Source organism: Dipodomys spectabilis, unplaced genomic scaffold, assembly GCF_019054845.1.
Source record: "Dipodomys spectabilis isolate Male_0828 unplaced genomic scaffold, ASM1905484v1 ptg000097l, whole genome shotgun sequence".
In the NCBI taxonomy this organism is placed as follows: domain Eukaryota; kingdom Metazoa; phylum Chordata; class Mammalia; order Rodentia; family Heteromyidae; genus Dipodomys; species Dipodomys spectabilis.
In genome coordinates this window covers 2,717,683-2,731,564 of record NW_024870774.1, presented here as the reverse complement: position 1 = coordinate 2,731,564, position 13,882 = coordinate 2,717,683, and the positions used below count along the sequence as shown (strand labels likewise).

The window sequence follows — 13,882 nt, the reverse complement described above, 5'->3', positions numbered from 1 at the left end:
TACGCTCTCTCTATCTAGTAAGCTTGACAATTCCGCTTAGATCACCCACTAAAAACGCAAGCCCCTCCTCGCACAAGCTCTTTCTCTGGTCCTCAAGTCCCCTCCCACACTTCCTCCCGCCCACCTATCAATCACGGGACTCCCCTATCCAGTCAGCGGGCTAAGGGGGCGGGACCACCAATAGTGTCACGTGACATCGTCAGCCCGCCGGCCCGGAAGCCCGGAGATACGTGACGACGGAGGCTCGTGATCGTGGAGTGGTTGTGGTTGGCTGCTGCTGAGGCGGCAGTCGGTGTAAACAAGGCCTTCCGCCCTTGCGCCCTTGCGCGTCCTGAAACCGCTCTTGGCTGGTGGGTAACCGCAGGGGGAGGTGCTTATCAGCTTCCTCTTTCCTTGTGGTGTACACACCCCCGGCACACCACGTGGGCGTGAGGCTAAGGAGTGGGTGTTAGGCCAAATTCTAGCGTCATTGGCTGTCGCTACTGCCGGCACCCACAAGAAAGCACTCTGATTGGTTGAGAGGGGGGCGTCGGGGGGTCTCTGAGTCCTAAGGCTTCTGATTGGCTAGATGAGATTAGCTAAGAGAGGCTTTCTTCCTCGAGAGGTTTTGATTGGTGGGCCGGAGAGGTTACCTGGGAATCCACCCCCTCAGGGGACTTGGATAGGTGAGTTTCAGGTAGGAAACTGAGAAATTCCTTTTCAGAGGATTCTTATTGGTAAACTAGGGTTGTGCTTTCTTTCTTTCTGCTTTCTTTCTTTCTACAGGATTGAGAAAGGTTTGTGTTCCTGGAGCCTTGGGAGTTGTCATAGGCTAAAGAGAAGGAATCCTAGTCCCTAGGAAGGGTCATCCCCCACCCTAATGATAACTACCACCCCATTTCAGGAGACCGTGTATTTCTAGAGCAGGCTTTGCTTTCACCAAACTCAAGGAGGTGACAGGAAAAGCCCTTGCACAGGATTTAAGGATGCTGTGACCAGAAGATGGGATCCCGAAACAGCAGCAGCGCAGGATCCGGGTCTGGAGACCCCTCCGAGGGCTTGTCCCGAAGAGGGGCTGGCCTGCGTCGGAGTGAGGAAGAAGAGGAGGAGGATGAAGATGTGGATCTGGCCCAGGTACTGGCCTATCTCCTCCGCAGGTAACTTACCCTCTGGAGTGACCCCACTGGGTGCCACCACAGTCCCCTGATCTCAACTCCAAGCAGGAAAATTACAGAGAATAGGAAATATAATCCCAAAATGCAAACCCTAGGATTATTGTGTTTTCAGAACGCCTTTCCCAGGGAATACCCATGGCACTCATCTCCACACTCAGAGTGATTCTTACCTAGGGCAGGTCACCAGCAGGACCCCCTCTTGTGCTTGAGAAGCTGCTCAGGGGAGCCTCCCTGGCTATAACTACACGAATGTAACCTATTTTCCAACTAAGTAAAAGAAGAGGAAAAAGAGGGCCCTAGTAGGAAAGGAGAGATGTGAGAGGTAAAGGCAAAAGTTGGGGAAGGGGTGTTAAAAAGCTCATGATATGTGATATGAGGCTGTGTGGATTTACTTGAAAAACAAGTTTAAATTGACCTACCTATAACCTTGTTTTTGAGAAGAGAAAAGAATGCTTTGGAGGAGTGAACCACCAAAGGGTGCAGCTGGCTGCTTTGTTTCTTTGATTATGGTTCCTTGGAAAGAAGATGACCCTTAGGATCCCTTCAGAATTTAGTGTTCAATGCTGTATTCCTCCAGCAGAATTTAAGATATAAATGTTCTTAGAATTTTTAGCTCTTTGGCTTAGTGGTAGAGAGTGTTGCCTAGAATGCATAAGGTCCTGAGTTCAATCCCTGCACTACCAGATTGAGGAGGGAGAATTTTTAGCTCTCTGGGAACTCAACTTAGTAGGTTAATCTCCACAGCATGTTGGAGTTCTGTGTTTTTGCTCTAAGAGTATAAGTCAGATTCCCACTGTGTCTTACAGAAGATTGAAAATAGTGCCAAATGTGTTAAGGAACGAATAGCCATTGACTCTAAACATAGTTGACTTGGGAAAGGGGTCCCCTCCTTTATAATGGGGATCTCTCCACAGAGGACAAGTGAGGTTGGTGCAGGGAGGAGGTGCAGCAAACTTACAACTCATTCAGGCCCTCTCGGACTCGGAGGAAGAGCATGACAGTGCCTGGGATGGTCGTCTCGGGGATCGATACAACCCACCTGGTAAGAGGAAAGATAGTCTGAGGCTTTACCATGGAAGAGACTTTCACTAGAAATCCCCAAATTCAAGAAGATAAAAATCATTTAATGTGTGAGAGAGACCCTTCAGCCATAGTACATTCAACATTATTGATTGGGCTTGGACACAAATTTTGCTAGCTGTCTTGTAGGCATGGAAGATCTTTTTGGTACTCATAGTGGATGAATCTTCTTTTTGTTCTCAGTGGATGCAACCCCTGACACCAGGGAGCTGGAATGCAATGAGATCAAGACACAGGTGGAATTGGCAACAGGGCAACTGGGACTTAGGCGGGCAACCCAGGAACGCAGCTTTCCTCGAATGTTGTACCAGGTAGGCCTCGCCACCTTCAGCCAGCCTGCAGCAGTCCTGCTGAGGCAGTCAGAAGTCCTGCCAGTCCCAGAGGAAAAGGAAGAAAACTTCCCAAGGAAAGGGGCTAGAGAATTAGCTAGCCTGCTTCAAAGTGCTGTGGGATCTCCGTTTCTGAGCAAGAGCAGTATCCTTGGAGGAGGGGGTTTGACTGAAGTAGCTCTCTCTTTCTGCTAGCAATATCTCCAATCCCTTCCATTTAGAGAGAACGGGGCCTCTGCCACCAGGGAAGCTTCTCCCTTGGAGAACAGTCTCAAGTGATGTCTCAGTGAGTATGGGGTTTGGTTGAGAGACTCAAAAGGCCAGATAGGTCTAATCTCTTAAGCTTTAAAAGAAGGTAGATTTGAAACAATCCTCAGTGGCATTAAGGTTAAGTTAAAGGGGTTTGAAATTTTGAGAGTAAACAAGTAGAAAAGCAGTAATTTTTGAAGATGATGGAATGAATGAAAGACAATTATACACGAAGCCAAAAAGGAATGTACTGATAGTCCATTCTGCTCCTGAGTTCTCCTTCCCTCTGTTTCACCAGCTTCTTGCCCAATGATCTGGGCTTCATTGATACCTACTCTCAGAAGGCTTTCTGTGGCATCTACAGCAAAGACGGTCAAATATTCATGTCTGCTTGCCAAGGTACCAGACCCTAGTCCTATTAAACTGCCTTCCTATAAAACAAGGAACGTTCCCCTTGATGTAGACTAGAATGCCCCAGACCCAGGGAGGTCAAAATTTGGCTTATAGATGCTTAGTGTATGTTTCCCATGGTAAAGGGGAGACTCCACAGACACACTGAATGATATAGATCTAGGAAGCCTACTTCATAATTCTGCCTGATCCCTGTATTTACAGACCAGACAATCCGACTGTATGACTGCCAGTATGGCCGCTTCCATAAATTCAAGAGCATCAAGGCCCGGGATGTAGGCTGGAGTGTTCTGGATGTGGCCTTCACCCCTGATGGAAACCACTTCCTCTACTCTAGCTGGTCTGATTACAGTGAGTATGCATAAGATTCTCCAGCCTGAGACTTGAGACAAGCCCCCTCTGAGACAGGCCTTCATGCCTTACCCTGGGAAAATCATTTTTAAGGTGCTCTGACATTCTTGCCCTTGATTCTGGTTTTGTTGTTGTTATTTGTTTCATTTCTGTGTGTGTGTGAGAGAGAGACGTGCTGAAAAAGGACATTATGCTTTGTAGCCCAGACTGATCTCAAACTCACAATCCTGTTTCCACCTCCTGAGTACTGCGATTACAGGCTTGTGCCACCAGACATGGCCTGTTCTCTTAGCTTCATTTCCACTCTTAGTCCCCCATCCATGAAAGATTTTTGTTTCTCTTGTCTTAGTTCATATCTGCAACATCTATGGAGAAGGAGACACACACACTGCCCTGGATCTAAGGTACTGGCTTCCTTTTCTTGTCATAGTTATAGAAACTTTTAAAGCAAGGCTCTCCAGGAGCAAACTTCTTGAACTGAAACTCCCACTTTAAGAAAAAAGTATAATAGTTGCAAGTTTCTGTGTGAATCCTGGGAATTCCTGCCTATTCTGTCAGCCAGAAGACCAGGGTAAAAGATGGTTTCAGCATTGTTCTGGGTTCTTTTCTTACTGAGATGATTGTAGCATGTGCCAGCAGGCCTGGTTTATTCTTTTCTTTCTAATCCTCACAGCTTCTCTGTAAGTTAATGAAAGCTTGAAAAGGACATCACTTAACACAGGTCCTTTTTGCTCTCCGCAGGCCAGATGAGCGTCGCTTTGCTGTCTTCTCCATTGCTGTCTCCTCTGATGGACGAGAAGTACTGGGAGGGTGAGTGTGTACAATGTGTCCCTCAATTAATGAGGTAGGAGTTCTGCTAGAGATTGATTCTGTTTTTCAGAGACTACACTGGCAACTATAGAGAACAACTTGACTTCTCCAAGGGCAAGGTTTACAGGCTTACTTTCTTACCATACTAGGTTTAGTTACTTACCATTGCCCCAGTGTGAGGTAACAAGTCTCAAGCCTCCTTTAAAGAAAAAAGCTAACTCCTCTCCTACTTCCTGTGCAAGAACAGAAAGGGGTAACTGGGTCCTGGTAGCACATGACTGTGACTTAGCTTCTCAGGAGACTGAGATCTGAGGATCACAGTTTGAAGCTCACCTGGACAGACAAGTCTGAGTGACTCTTAGCTTCAGTTAACCAAACAAAGAGAGAAATGGAGGTGTGGCTCAAGTGGTAGAGAACCAGCAGCAGCTAAAAAAAAAAAAAAGGCTAAGCAAGAGTACAAGGCCCTGAATTCTTGTGTGTATGTGCCTGTACACATGCACACGCACACGCACATGCACACATATATACACACACATAACATACAGAGGCCCCTCAGTAAGACCTCTCAGCAAGACTCTCCAGAACATACATAGTATGAGCTCTCTCAGTCCTGGCTTCTGGACCCTCCTTATCTCTTCCTTATAGGGCCAATGATGGCTGCCTATATGTCTTTGATCGTGAACAAAATCGGCGTACCCTTCAGGTATTGTTTCTGAGACTTAGGACCTCTTCCTCCTGGTTTGGCTTGTTTTAAGAAAGAAACCTTAAATATCTTGGTTCCCTTCTCTCCCAGATTGAGTCTCATGAGGATGATGTGAATGCAGTGGCCTTTGCTGATATAAGTTCCCAAATCCTGTTCTCTGGGGGAGATGATGCCATCTGCAAGGTGTGGGATCGCCGCACCATGCGGGAGGATGACCCCAAGCCTGTGGGTGCACTGGCTGGACACCAGGATGGCATCACTTTCATTGACAGCAAGGTGGGCAGGGAGACCAGGCTACACAGCTAGACTTCCAAGGTTCTTTTATTTTATTTTATTTTATTTTGTTCGGTTGTGGGGCTTGAACTCTGGGCTTGGGCTCTGTCCCTGCGCTCTTCAGCTCAAGGCGAGCACTCTACCACTTGAGCTACAGCGCCACTTCCAGTTTTCTGGTGGTTTATTGGAGATAAGAGTTTCATGGACTTTGCTGCCCAGGCTGGCTTTGAACCTCGATCCTCAGATCCTAGCCTCCTGAGTAGCTAGGATTACAGGCGTGAGCCACCGGCACCTGGCTTCCAAGGTTCTTATTGCCCAAGAGGGCATAAAAGTGGGTTAGGGTTGGAACTTGACACGTTCCTCATTAACCAAAGGTGTGCAAGAGCTAGACTTTAATGAAAGGCTTAAGTAGGAAACATGAGCCCCTTCTGTACCCACCAGTCTATAAGGAACAAGGCAGGGCTTTCTTTACAGGAAAAGTAGAATAATCTCATAATACAGGATGCAATAAATGACCCACCCAGTGTCCTGGGTAAAGAACGGAAAATGTATTCAGTGGTGGGATCTGAAACCAAACATCAGTGTGAAATTTACTGGAGATAAAGAAAAGAAACAAGCTGAGCTAGCTATTCAGGAGGCTGATACCTGAGAATCAAGGTTTGATGCTGGCCCAGGCAGGAAAAGTCCCTGAGACTCTTATCTCCAATTAATCACACAAAAAGCCAGAAGCAGAGATGTGGCTCAAGTGGTAGAGCACTAGCCTTGAGCATAAGAGTTCAGAGACAATACCCCAAGTACTATCAGTATCCAGAGACAAGGCCCAGTACTGGCACACACACACAAAAGAGAAGCAAAATCAGAGCACTGGAGTTCCTACCCTAGAGCAAGGGAGCTAGACTGATAGGCACTGACATTGGCAGTCTCTGATGCTTCCATCCATTTTTGGAATCAGGGTGATGCCCGGTATCTCATCTCCAACTCCAAAGACCAGACCATCAAACTCTGGGATATCCGACGCTTTTCTAGTCGCGAAGGCATGGAAGCTTCACGCCAGGCTGCCACACAGCAAAACTGGGACTATCGCTGGCAGCAGGTACCCAAAAAAGGTGAGAGCAGAGGTAGAACTGAAATCTTCTGATTGTCATCAAGGGTGGTAATTAAAATACTTCATTTCTGGTAAGGCCTGGCATGGGCACAGTGGATTTATCTATTTTCTATGAGTCCTGGAACCCTTCCGTCAGTCATCTTTTCGAGGCATGAATTTTGTTGTTGAGATACAGGGATTCCTAGGATTGGTGCCTGGGTAGGAGGTCAACAGTTGAAGCCTGGATAGGCAGTTGTCTTTGAGTGTTGATCTTTTAAAAAGGTAAGTGATATAAGGCAAACCAAAAGCAGACTCCCCAAAGCAGGGTGTCATTGGCTCATGCCTGTAATCCTAACTACTCAGGAGGCTGAAGTCTGAGGATAGCTGTTCAAAGCCAGCCTGGGCAGGAAAGTCTATGAGACTCTTATCTCCAATTAACCACTCAGAAAACTAGAAGTGGCCCAGTGGCTCAAGTGGTAGAGCTCTAGCCTTGAGCTGAAGAGCTGAGAGACAGCACCCAGTCCCAGAGTTCAGGCTCCATGACTGACCAAAAAAAAGAAAAAAGAAAAAAACCATACTCCCTAATCTAATGCTCTCTTGTTCATCCTTCCCCAGCTTGGCGGAAGCTGAAGCTCCCAGGGGACAGCTCCTTGATGACATACAGGGGCCATGGGGTGCTACACACCCTTATCCGCTGCCGATTCTCCCCAACTCATAGCACAGGCCAGCAGTTCATCTACAGTGGCTGCTCCACAGGCAAAGTGGTTGGTAAGCATCAGAACAGAGGCTTCAGAAGGGGCAAGAACGTTTCTCTGGCACTCCACCTATAATCTCAGTGACCACCTTCAAAAAGCTGTGGTGACTACAAGTGAAATTCAACTTAGCTTGAAGCAGGAAAGGCAGAAAAGATTCTACTCATAAGCATTTTAAATTAGGCAAAGGAACATAGAATTCTAGTGAGTAAATATATTACTAAAAATACAGTTGCTTTTATTTTTTAGCCAAAGAAAGGGGCTGCAGATGAAAGGTAGGAGGGAATAGAGGGAAAAAATAACATGAAAAGACCACATCTGCTGGGTACTGGTGGCTCATGCCTAGAATCCTAGCTACTCAGGAGGCTGAGATCTGAGGATCAAAGTTCAAAGCCAGCCTGGGCAGGAAAGTCCCTGAGACTCTTTTTTTTTTTCCCTAGGTCCAGTCATGGGGCTTGAACTGTGGGCCTAGGCGCTGTCCCTCAGCTCTTCAGCTCAAGGCTAGCACTCTACCACTTGAGCCACAGCGCCACTTCCGGCTTTTTTCTTTTTGCTTATGTGGTGCTGAGGAATCGAACCCAGGGCCTCATGCATGCAAGGCAAGCACTCTACCACTGAGCCGCCTTCCCAGCCCCTCCCTGAGACTCTCCAGTAAACCACCAGAAAACTGGAAGTGGCACTGTGGCTCAAGTGGTAGAGCTCTCACGCCTTGAGCTGAAGAGCTGAGGGACAGCGCCCAGGCCCAGAGTTCAAGCCCCATGACCAACCAAAAAAAAAAAAAAAAAAGACAACATCTAGTAGTAAAGGTCATGTAGCCACTGACACAAGAGAAATTTAAAAAAAGAAATGCAACAGAGCTATAGATAGGAGCTAACAACTTGTTGTACCTGGCTAGGTACTTAGAGACCCTTGTAGAAAAAGAGATACACCCTGAAGCTGGGCGCCGGTGGCTCATGCCTGTAATCCTGGCTAGTCAGAAGGCTGAGATCTGAGGATTGCCATTCAAAGCCAGCCCGGGCAGAAAAGTCCGTGATACTCTGGTCTCCAATAAACCACTAGAAAACCAGAAGTGGTGCTGTGGCTCAAGAGGTAGAGTACTCACCTTGAGCTGAAGAGCACAGGGACAGCACCCAGGCCCAGAGTTTAAGCCCCACGACCAACAAAAAAAGAGAGAGAGAGAGAACGATAATACCCTGGCTGGGAATGTGGCTTAGTGGTAGAGTGCTTGCTTAGCATGCATGAAGCCCTGCGTTTGATTCCTCAGTACCACATAAACAGAAAAAGCCGGAAGTGGTGCTGTGATTCAAGGTAGAGTGCTAGCCTTGAGCAAAAAGCTCAAGGACAGTGTCCAGGCCCTGAGTTCAAGCCCTGGGACTGGCAAAAAAAAAAAAAAAAACCCTGTCCAGGCAAAGAACAACAGTTGCACACACCAGCAGACGGCTTGGAGTTCATTTTTGGTGTGTTCCATAATTTGCTGAAAGCTTTAAAACCATTGTATTTTCTTAACTGTAAGTCTTTGGATTTTAGCTAAGAGCTAGGGACATTCACATTCTAGTTCGTACTCTCAACCCTAGGCAGGGACAGGAACAGGGGAAAGAAAGAAATAATATTGTGTAGCCAGGTGCTGGTTACTCACACCTGTAATGGTAGCTACTCCGGAGGCTGAGATCTGAGAATCACAATTTTAACCCAGCCTGGGCAGGAAAGTCTGTCAGACTCTTATCTCTAATAAACTACTCAGAAAGAAAAAAAAAAAGCCTTAAGTGGCACTGTGGCACAAGTAGTAGAGGTCTCACCTTTAGCAAAAAGAAGCTCAGGGACAGTGCCCAGGCCCAGAGTTCAAGCCCCGGGACTGGCCAAAAAAAAAATTAAAGAAAGAACACTGTGTTTGGATATAAGCTTTGCTGCATGAGAAAGCAGAGGATTGCCTGAGAGGGGCAGTAGTGCCACTCAGGGAACAGTGGTTGAAGGACCTCTGACAACCCCTTTCTCCACTCTGGCTTTTCCTGGACAGTATATGACCTCCTCAGTGGCCACATCGTGAAGAAACTGACCAACCACAAGGCTTGTGTGCGTGATGTCAGTTGGCACCCCTTCGAGGAGAAGATTGTCAGCAGTTCGGTGAGGTTGCCAGGGCTGGGGCCTGACATATGTCTGGGACTAGGACTTGGGAAAGAACAGCATCTCTTGACTCCTACCACCTTCTGCCTTACAGTGGGATGGAAACCTGCGCTTGTGGCAGTATCGCCAGGCTGAGTACTTCCAAGATGACATGCCAGAGTCGGAGGAATGCTCCAGTATCCCTGCCCCAGTGTCCTCTCCCTCTCTTGCATTTTCCTCTCCCCAGTAGATCCAACCTTCAGTCCCATATAGAGTGAACCTCTCTACAGGTTTTCTGCCTTCCTTTTCCCTTTTCCCTTCTGGGAAATACGTGGAGGAATCATTGGCAATAGATGGCAAGAAATAGAAGCCAGGCTCTGGGCCCCACCTGAGCCCTGAAGAGCCATCCCACAGGGCCAAGTTATCCTCAGGCATTTACACCCAATCAGATTGGGTCTCTCTCTCTGGCTAGTCTGGCCGGGCTGTCATCATCTTGAATGTGACTTTTGTCAGCAAGAGAACTGGCCTGAATATGTTGAATCATGTTTGGATGTTATGTGTGATCCTGAGGCCAGATGTGATTGGACTGTCAGCCACGCTTGTTGCCCATGTCTTCACATCAAGAATTAGATTGGCCAGTGAAGTCAGGTATCCTGGCCTTCCTGAGGTCTTTAGGGGAGGACAGAGTGAATAGAGGTGTTTCCTAAGCACCCTCCTGGGGTGGGGACTATGTCTTCTCTCATATTTGGGTCTTTGGGGTTGCATAGGTTGTGGTGTGAGAGGCAGGATTCTCCAGAACTTTGTATAACCCAACACAGGGCAGGCCCTACCTTCCCAGAGGGTCCTGATTATTATGCTGAATATCAGCAGCTTCAAGAAAGGGTATTGAAGTAGGACTCTTTTGTCCTCTTACTGGCTTTGGCTCCCTCAATAAACTCTGGGAACCTGGCTCAGTATCTGTTTTACTCTTTTCTTATCTGAGGTCTTTGTTGTCTCCCTTCAAGAAAACAGTTTTAACAGAGCTTTCAAATATGCTCCTCTGCAGAAGAAAATGTCCCTTTAATACCCCTAAGTAAAATGAAATACTAAAATCATTTAGTAACCAAGCCTTTGACTGGCCTTTTCTCCTTAACCTATGACATAGGAGAGAATAAACATATTTTCTGATACTGTGGAGCTCTTCCAGTTTTCAGAAGAGGCAACCCATGAATGCAGAGCCAGAGATAACCTGCCAGGAGACTGATAACTCCCACACACAACCTAAGGCCCCAGAGCATACCAAAGGTTAGGGACAGATGGTGTTCATATCCAGCTATGACTAGATTTTTCCCCATAATCTGGCATGCTCTTTTTGTTTGTTTGTTTTTTTGGGTCCCATCGTGGGGCCTGAACTCTGGGCCTGGGCGCTGCCCCTTAGCTCTTCAGCTCAAGGCCACAGCGCCACCTCTGGCCTTTTCTGCTTATGTGGTGCTGAGGAATCGAACCCAGGACCTCATGCATGGGCGGCAAGCACTCTACCACTGAGCCACTTCACAGCCCCCCTGGCATGCTCTTTAAAAAAACAAAAAACAAACTCTGGGCCTGGGCACTGTCCCTCAGCTCTTCAGCTCTACCACTTGAGCCACAGCACCACTTCCAGCTTTTTCTGTTTATGTGGTACTGAGGAATCAAACCCAGGGCCTCATGGATGTGAGGAAAGCACTGTACCACTGAGCCACCTTCCCAGCCCCCTGGTATTCTCTTTAAAACCAGAGTATGTATTTTCAGTAGTGTTCATAGAGGTTCATAGCAAAGGGCACCTATTTAACACCCAAATAGGACTTTTTTGTACTTTTTGTTTAAAGCAGTGTCTTGCTGTTTTGTGTTTCTAAGACTGATATACTGGGCTGAAGCAATCCTGACCAGGCTTCTCAAACAGTATGAGCCACCACACAGCTCCACATGGGTAAAATTTTTATATGTTTATTATTATTAAGGTGTTACACAGAGGTGTTACCATTTCACAATTCAGGTTGTGTATACATTTCTCTTTTGGACAATGTCACACCTTTTTTCTCTTTCTCCCAGTTCGTACTTAAAGCCCCACAGACCACTCTCCCAGGAAAAGACATCTCCATTGCAGTCACATTATCAAAATGTGTAAGCTAGCAAGGCACTGCTGGCTTATGCCTCTAATCCTACATACTTTGGAGGCTAAAATCTGAATATCACAGTTCAGAACCAACAGGGGCAGACAAATCCACAAGATACTTATCTTCAAATAACCAACAAAAAGCTGGGAGTATACAATAGATGAGCGAAACAATAAAATGTGGTATTTATGCACAATGGAATTTTACAAAGCCATTAAAAAGAATACTATGTCACTTGCCAGGAAATGAATGGATCTAGAAAAAAATCATGTTAAGTGAAGTAAACCAGCTGAGAGTGATAAATGGTGCTTGTTCTCTCTCATACATGGGAGATAGGTTTAAAATATAACTGGACATGATAACCTATACAGGACTCTAGACATTCACACACAGAGTGAAGGAGGATGTATATCCTTAGGGGAGGAACCCAAAGGTGTAATTCCTCTGAACATTTAAAACAATATTTATTGAAACAAATTTCAGGAAATGAATACCTGGGTTTTTTTGGCATCATTGGTGGTGGTGGTTGTATAGTAGTGCTTGTATTTATTTTTTTTGTTTTGGGAGTTCTCTTCGGCAGCTAAGGAGGATATAGAAAGGAAGTGAGGAAGGGTGAACAAATGCAGTAATGCTATTCAGTATATAAGTTGTGGGCAAGGATAAAATGGGGAAAGCAAAGGAAGGGGTGACATTTTTCCAAAAAGAAATGTACTCGTTACCTGGATTATGAAATGGTAAGCCCTCTGTACAACTATTTAATAATAATATATATATAATCAGTCCTGGGGCTTGAACTCAGGGCCTGGTCACTATCCCTGAGCTCTTTTGCTCAAGGCTAGCATTCTACCACTTTGAGCCACACTCTACTTCTGGTTGGGGATAAGAGTCTCATGGACTTGAGCTGGGAATGTGGCTTAGAGTACATGCCCAGCACACATGAAGCCCTGGGTTCAATTCCTCACTACCACATAATCAGAAAAAGCCAAAAGTAGCACTGCGGCTCAAGTGATAGGGTGCTAGCCTTAAGCAAAAGAAGCTCAGGGACAGTGCCCAAGCCCTGAGTTCAGACTCCAGGACTAGAAAAAAAGAAAAGAATAGAAAAACTCTCTTTGTCCTACCTGTCAGGGTTGGCTTTGACAAGATCCTTAGATCTCAGCCTCCTGAGTAGACAGGATTACAAGCATGAGCCATGCAACACTCAGCATTAAAATTATATTATATTATATTATATTATTTATTTATTATTTTGTCAGTCATGGGGCTTAAACTCTGGGCCTGGGCACTGTCCCTGAGCTCTTCAGCTCAAGGCAAGTGCTCTACTACATGAGGCACAGCGCCACTTCCAGCTTTTTCTGTTTATGTGGTGCTGTGGAATTGAACCCAGGGCCTCTATCACTGAGCCACCTTCCCAGCCCTAAAATTACATTTTTTTAAAAAGCTGGAAGTAGGGCTGGGAAGGTGGCTCAGTGGTAGAGCGCTTGCCTTGCATGCCTGAGGTCTTAGGTTCGATTCCTCAGCACCACATAAGAAAAAAGCCGGAATTGGCGCTGTGGCTCAAGTGGTTGAGCACTAGCCTTCAGGTGAAGAGCTGAGGGACAGCGCCCAAATCCAGCATTCAGGCCCCACAACCAGACCCCCCCCCAAAAAAAAAAAAAGAAAAAGAAAAAGCTGGAAGTAGCTCAAGTGGCAGAGTACCAACTGAGCTAAGAGACCCCAAGAGTTCAAGTCCTTGTATTGGCAAAACAAAACAAAAACAAAAAAGGTGTAAGATGTTGTACTCATCATGTATTTAGTACAGCTAAAAATTATGGAAATTCAATCCAGAATACAAGTGATACTTCATCTCCAAAATAAGCGACAAAAAGCAGAGTTGGTGGTATAGCTGAAATAATATAACACTAACTAAGCAAGCATGAGGCCCTGAATTCAAGCCCAGTTCTGGTGAAAAAAAAAATTTAAGTCTCAAGGCTTTATAGTCACCAGAACTTTTTATTTTCAGCCATGGGGCTTGAACTCAGGGTCTGGGCACTGTCCCTGAGCTTTTTCACTCAAGGCTAGTGCTCTACCACTTTGGACAGCAGTTCTGTTTCATTTTCTGGTGGTTAATTGGAGATAAGAGTCCCACACACACATTTTGTGTGTGTGTGTGTGTGTGTGTGTGTGTGTGTGTGTGTGTGTGTGTGTGTGTGTGTGTGTAGGGAGTGGGTAAAGGAGAGAATGAGCAATGGACAGAATGAATGAGGGTGAATATGATGAAACCTTTAAGAAGAGGGAAGAGGGTGTGGAGACAGCACTCCTATAATCCTAGCTACTCAGTAGACTGAGATCAGATATTGCAGTTCAAAACTAATCAGAACAGAAAAGTTCATGTTGGGCTGGGAAAGTGGCTCAGTGGTAGAGTGCTTGCCTTGCATGCATGAGGCCCTGGGTTCAATTCTCAGCACCACATAAGCA

At 46.2% G+C, this 13,882-nt stretch overlaps 1 protein-coding gene across 9 annotated transcripts; it reads left to right on the top strand.

The window, feature by feature from the left end:
- Positions 1–213: 213 nt before the first annotated feature.
- On the top strand, positions 214–10,244 carry Dcaf11 (DDB1 and CUL4 associated factor 11). 9 transcript variants are annotated; one of them, XM_042686382.1, is made up of 16 exons: positions 218–350; positions 603–665; positions 957–1,136; positions 2,069–2,196; positions 2,418–2,545; positions 2,785–2,849; positions 3,111–3,211; positions 3,428–3,574; positions 3,924–3,978; positions 4,316–4,384; positions 5,030–5,087; positions 5,178–5,363; positions 6,313–6,466; positions 7,060–7,212; positions 9,211–9,317; positions 9,412–10,244. In XM_042686382.1, exons 3-16 carry the CDS (start codon positions 982–984, stop codon positions 9,544–9,546), a joined length of 1,641 nt encoding a protein of 546 aa, XP_042542316.1. In that variant the 5' UTR covers positions 218–350; positions 603–665; positions 957–981; the 3' UTR covers positions 9,547–10,244. The 9 variants fall into 9 exon arrangements, 8 of the variants coding, with proteins under 8 accessions (XP_042542316.1, XP_042542313.1, XP_042542318.1 ...); XM_042686379.1 differs by having other exon boundaries at positions 884–1,136; XM_042686384.1 differs by having other exon boundaries at positions 766–1,113.
- Positions 10,245–13,882: the final 3,638 nt, after the last annotated feature.

Bases quoted from the DNA above. Each gene is read 5' to 3' on its own strand.
- Dcaf11 (XM_042686383.1), top strand. From the start codon at position 982: ATGGGATCCCGAAACAGCAGCAGCGCAGGATCCGGGTCTGGAGACCCC. The intron at 1,137-2,068 runs GTAACTTACCCT...ATCTCTCCACAG, and splicing joins CTGGCCTATCTCCTCCGCAG to AGGACAAGTGAGGTTGGTGC. The intron at 5,364-6,312 runs GTGGGCAGGGAG...TTTTGGAATCAG, and splicing joins TCACTTTCATTGACAGCAAG to GGTGATGCCCGGTATCTCAT.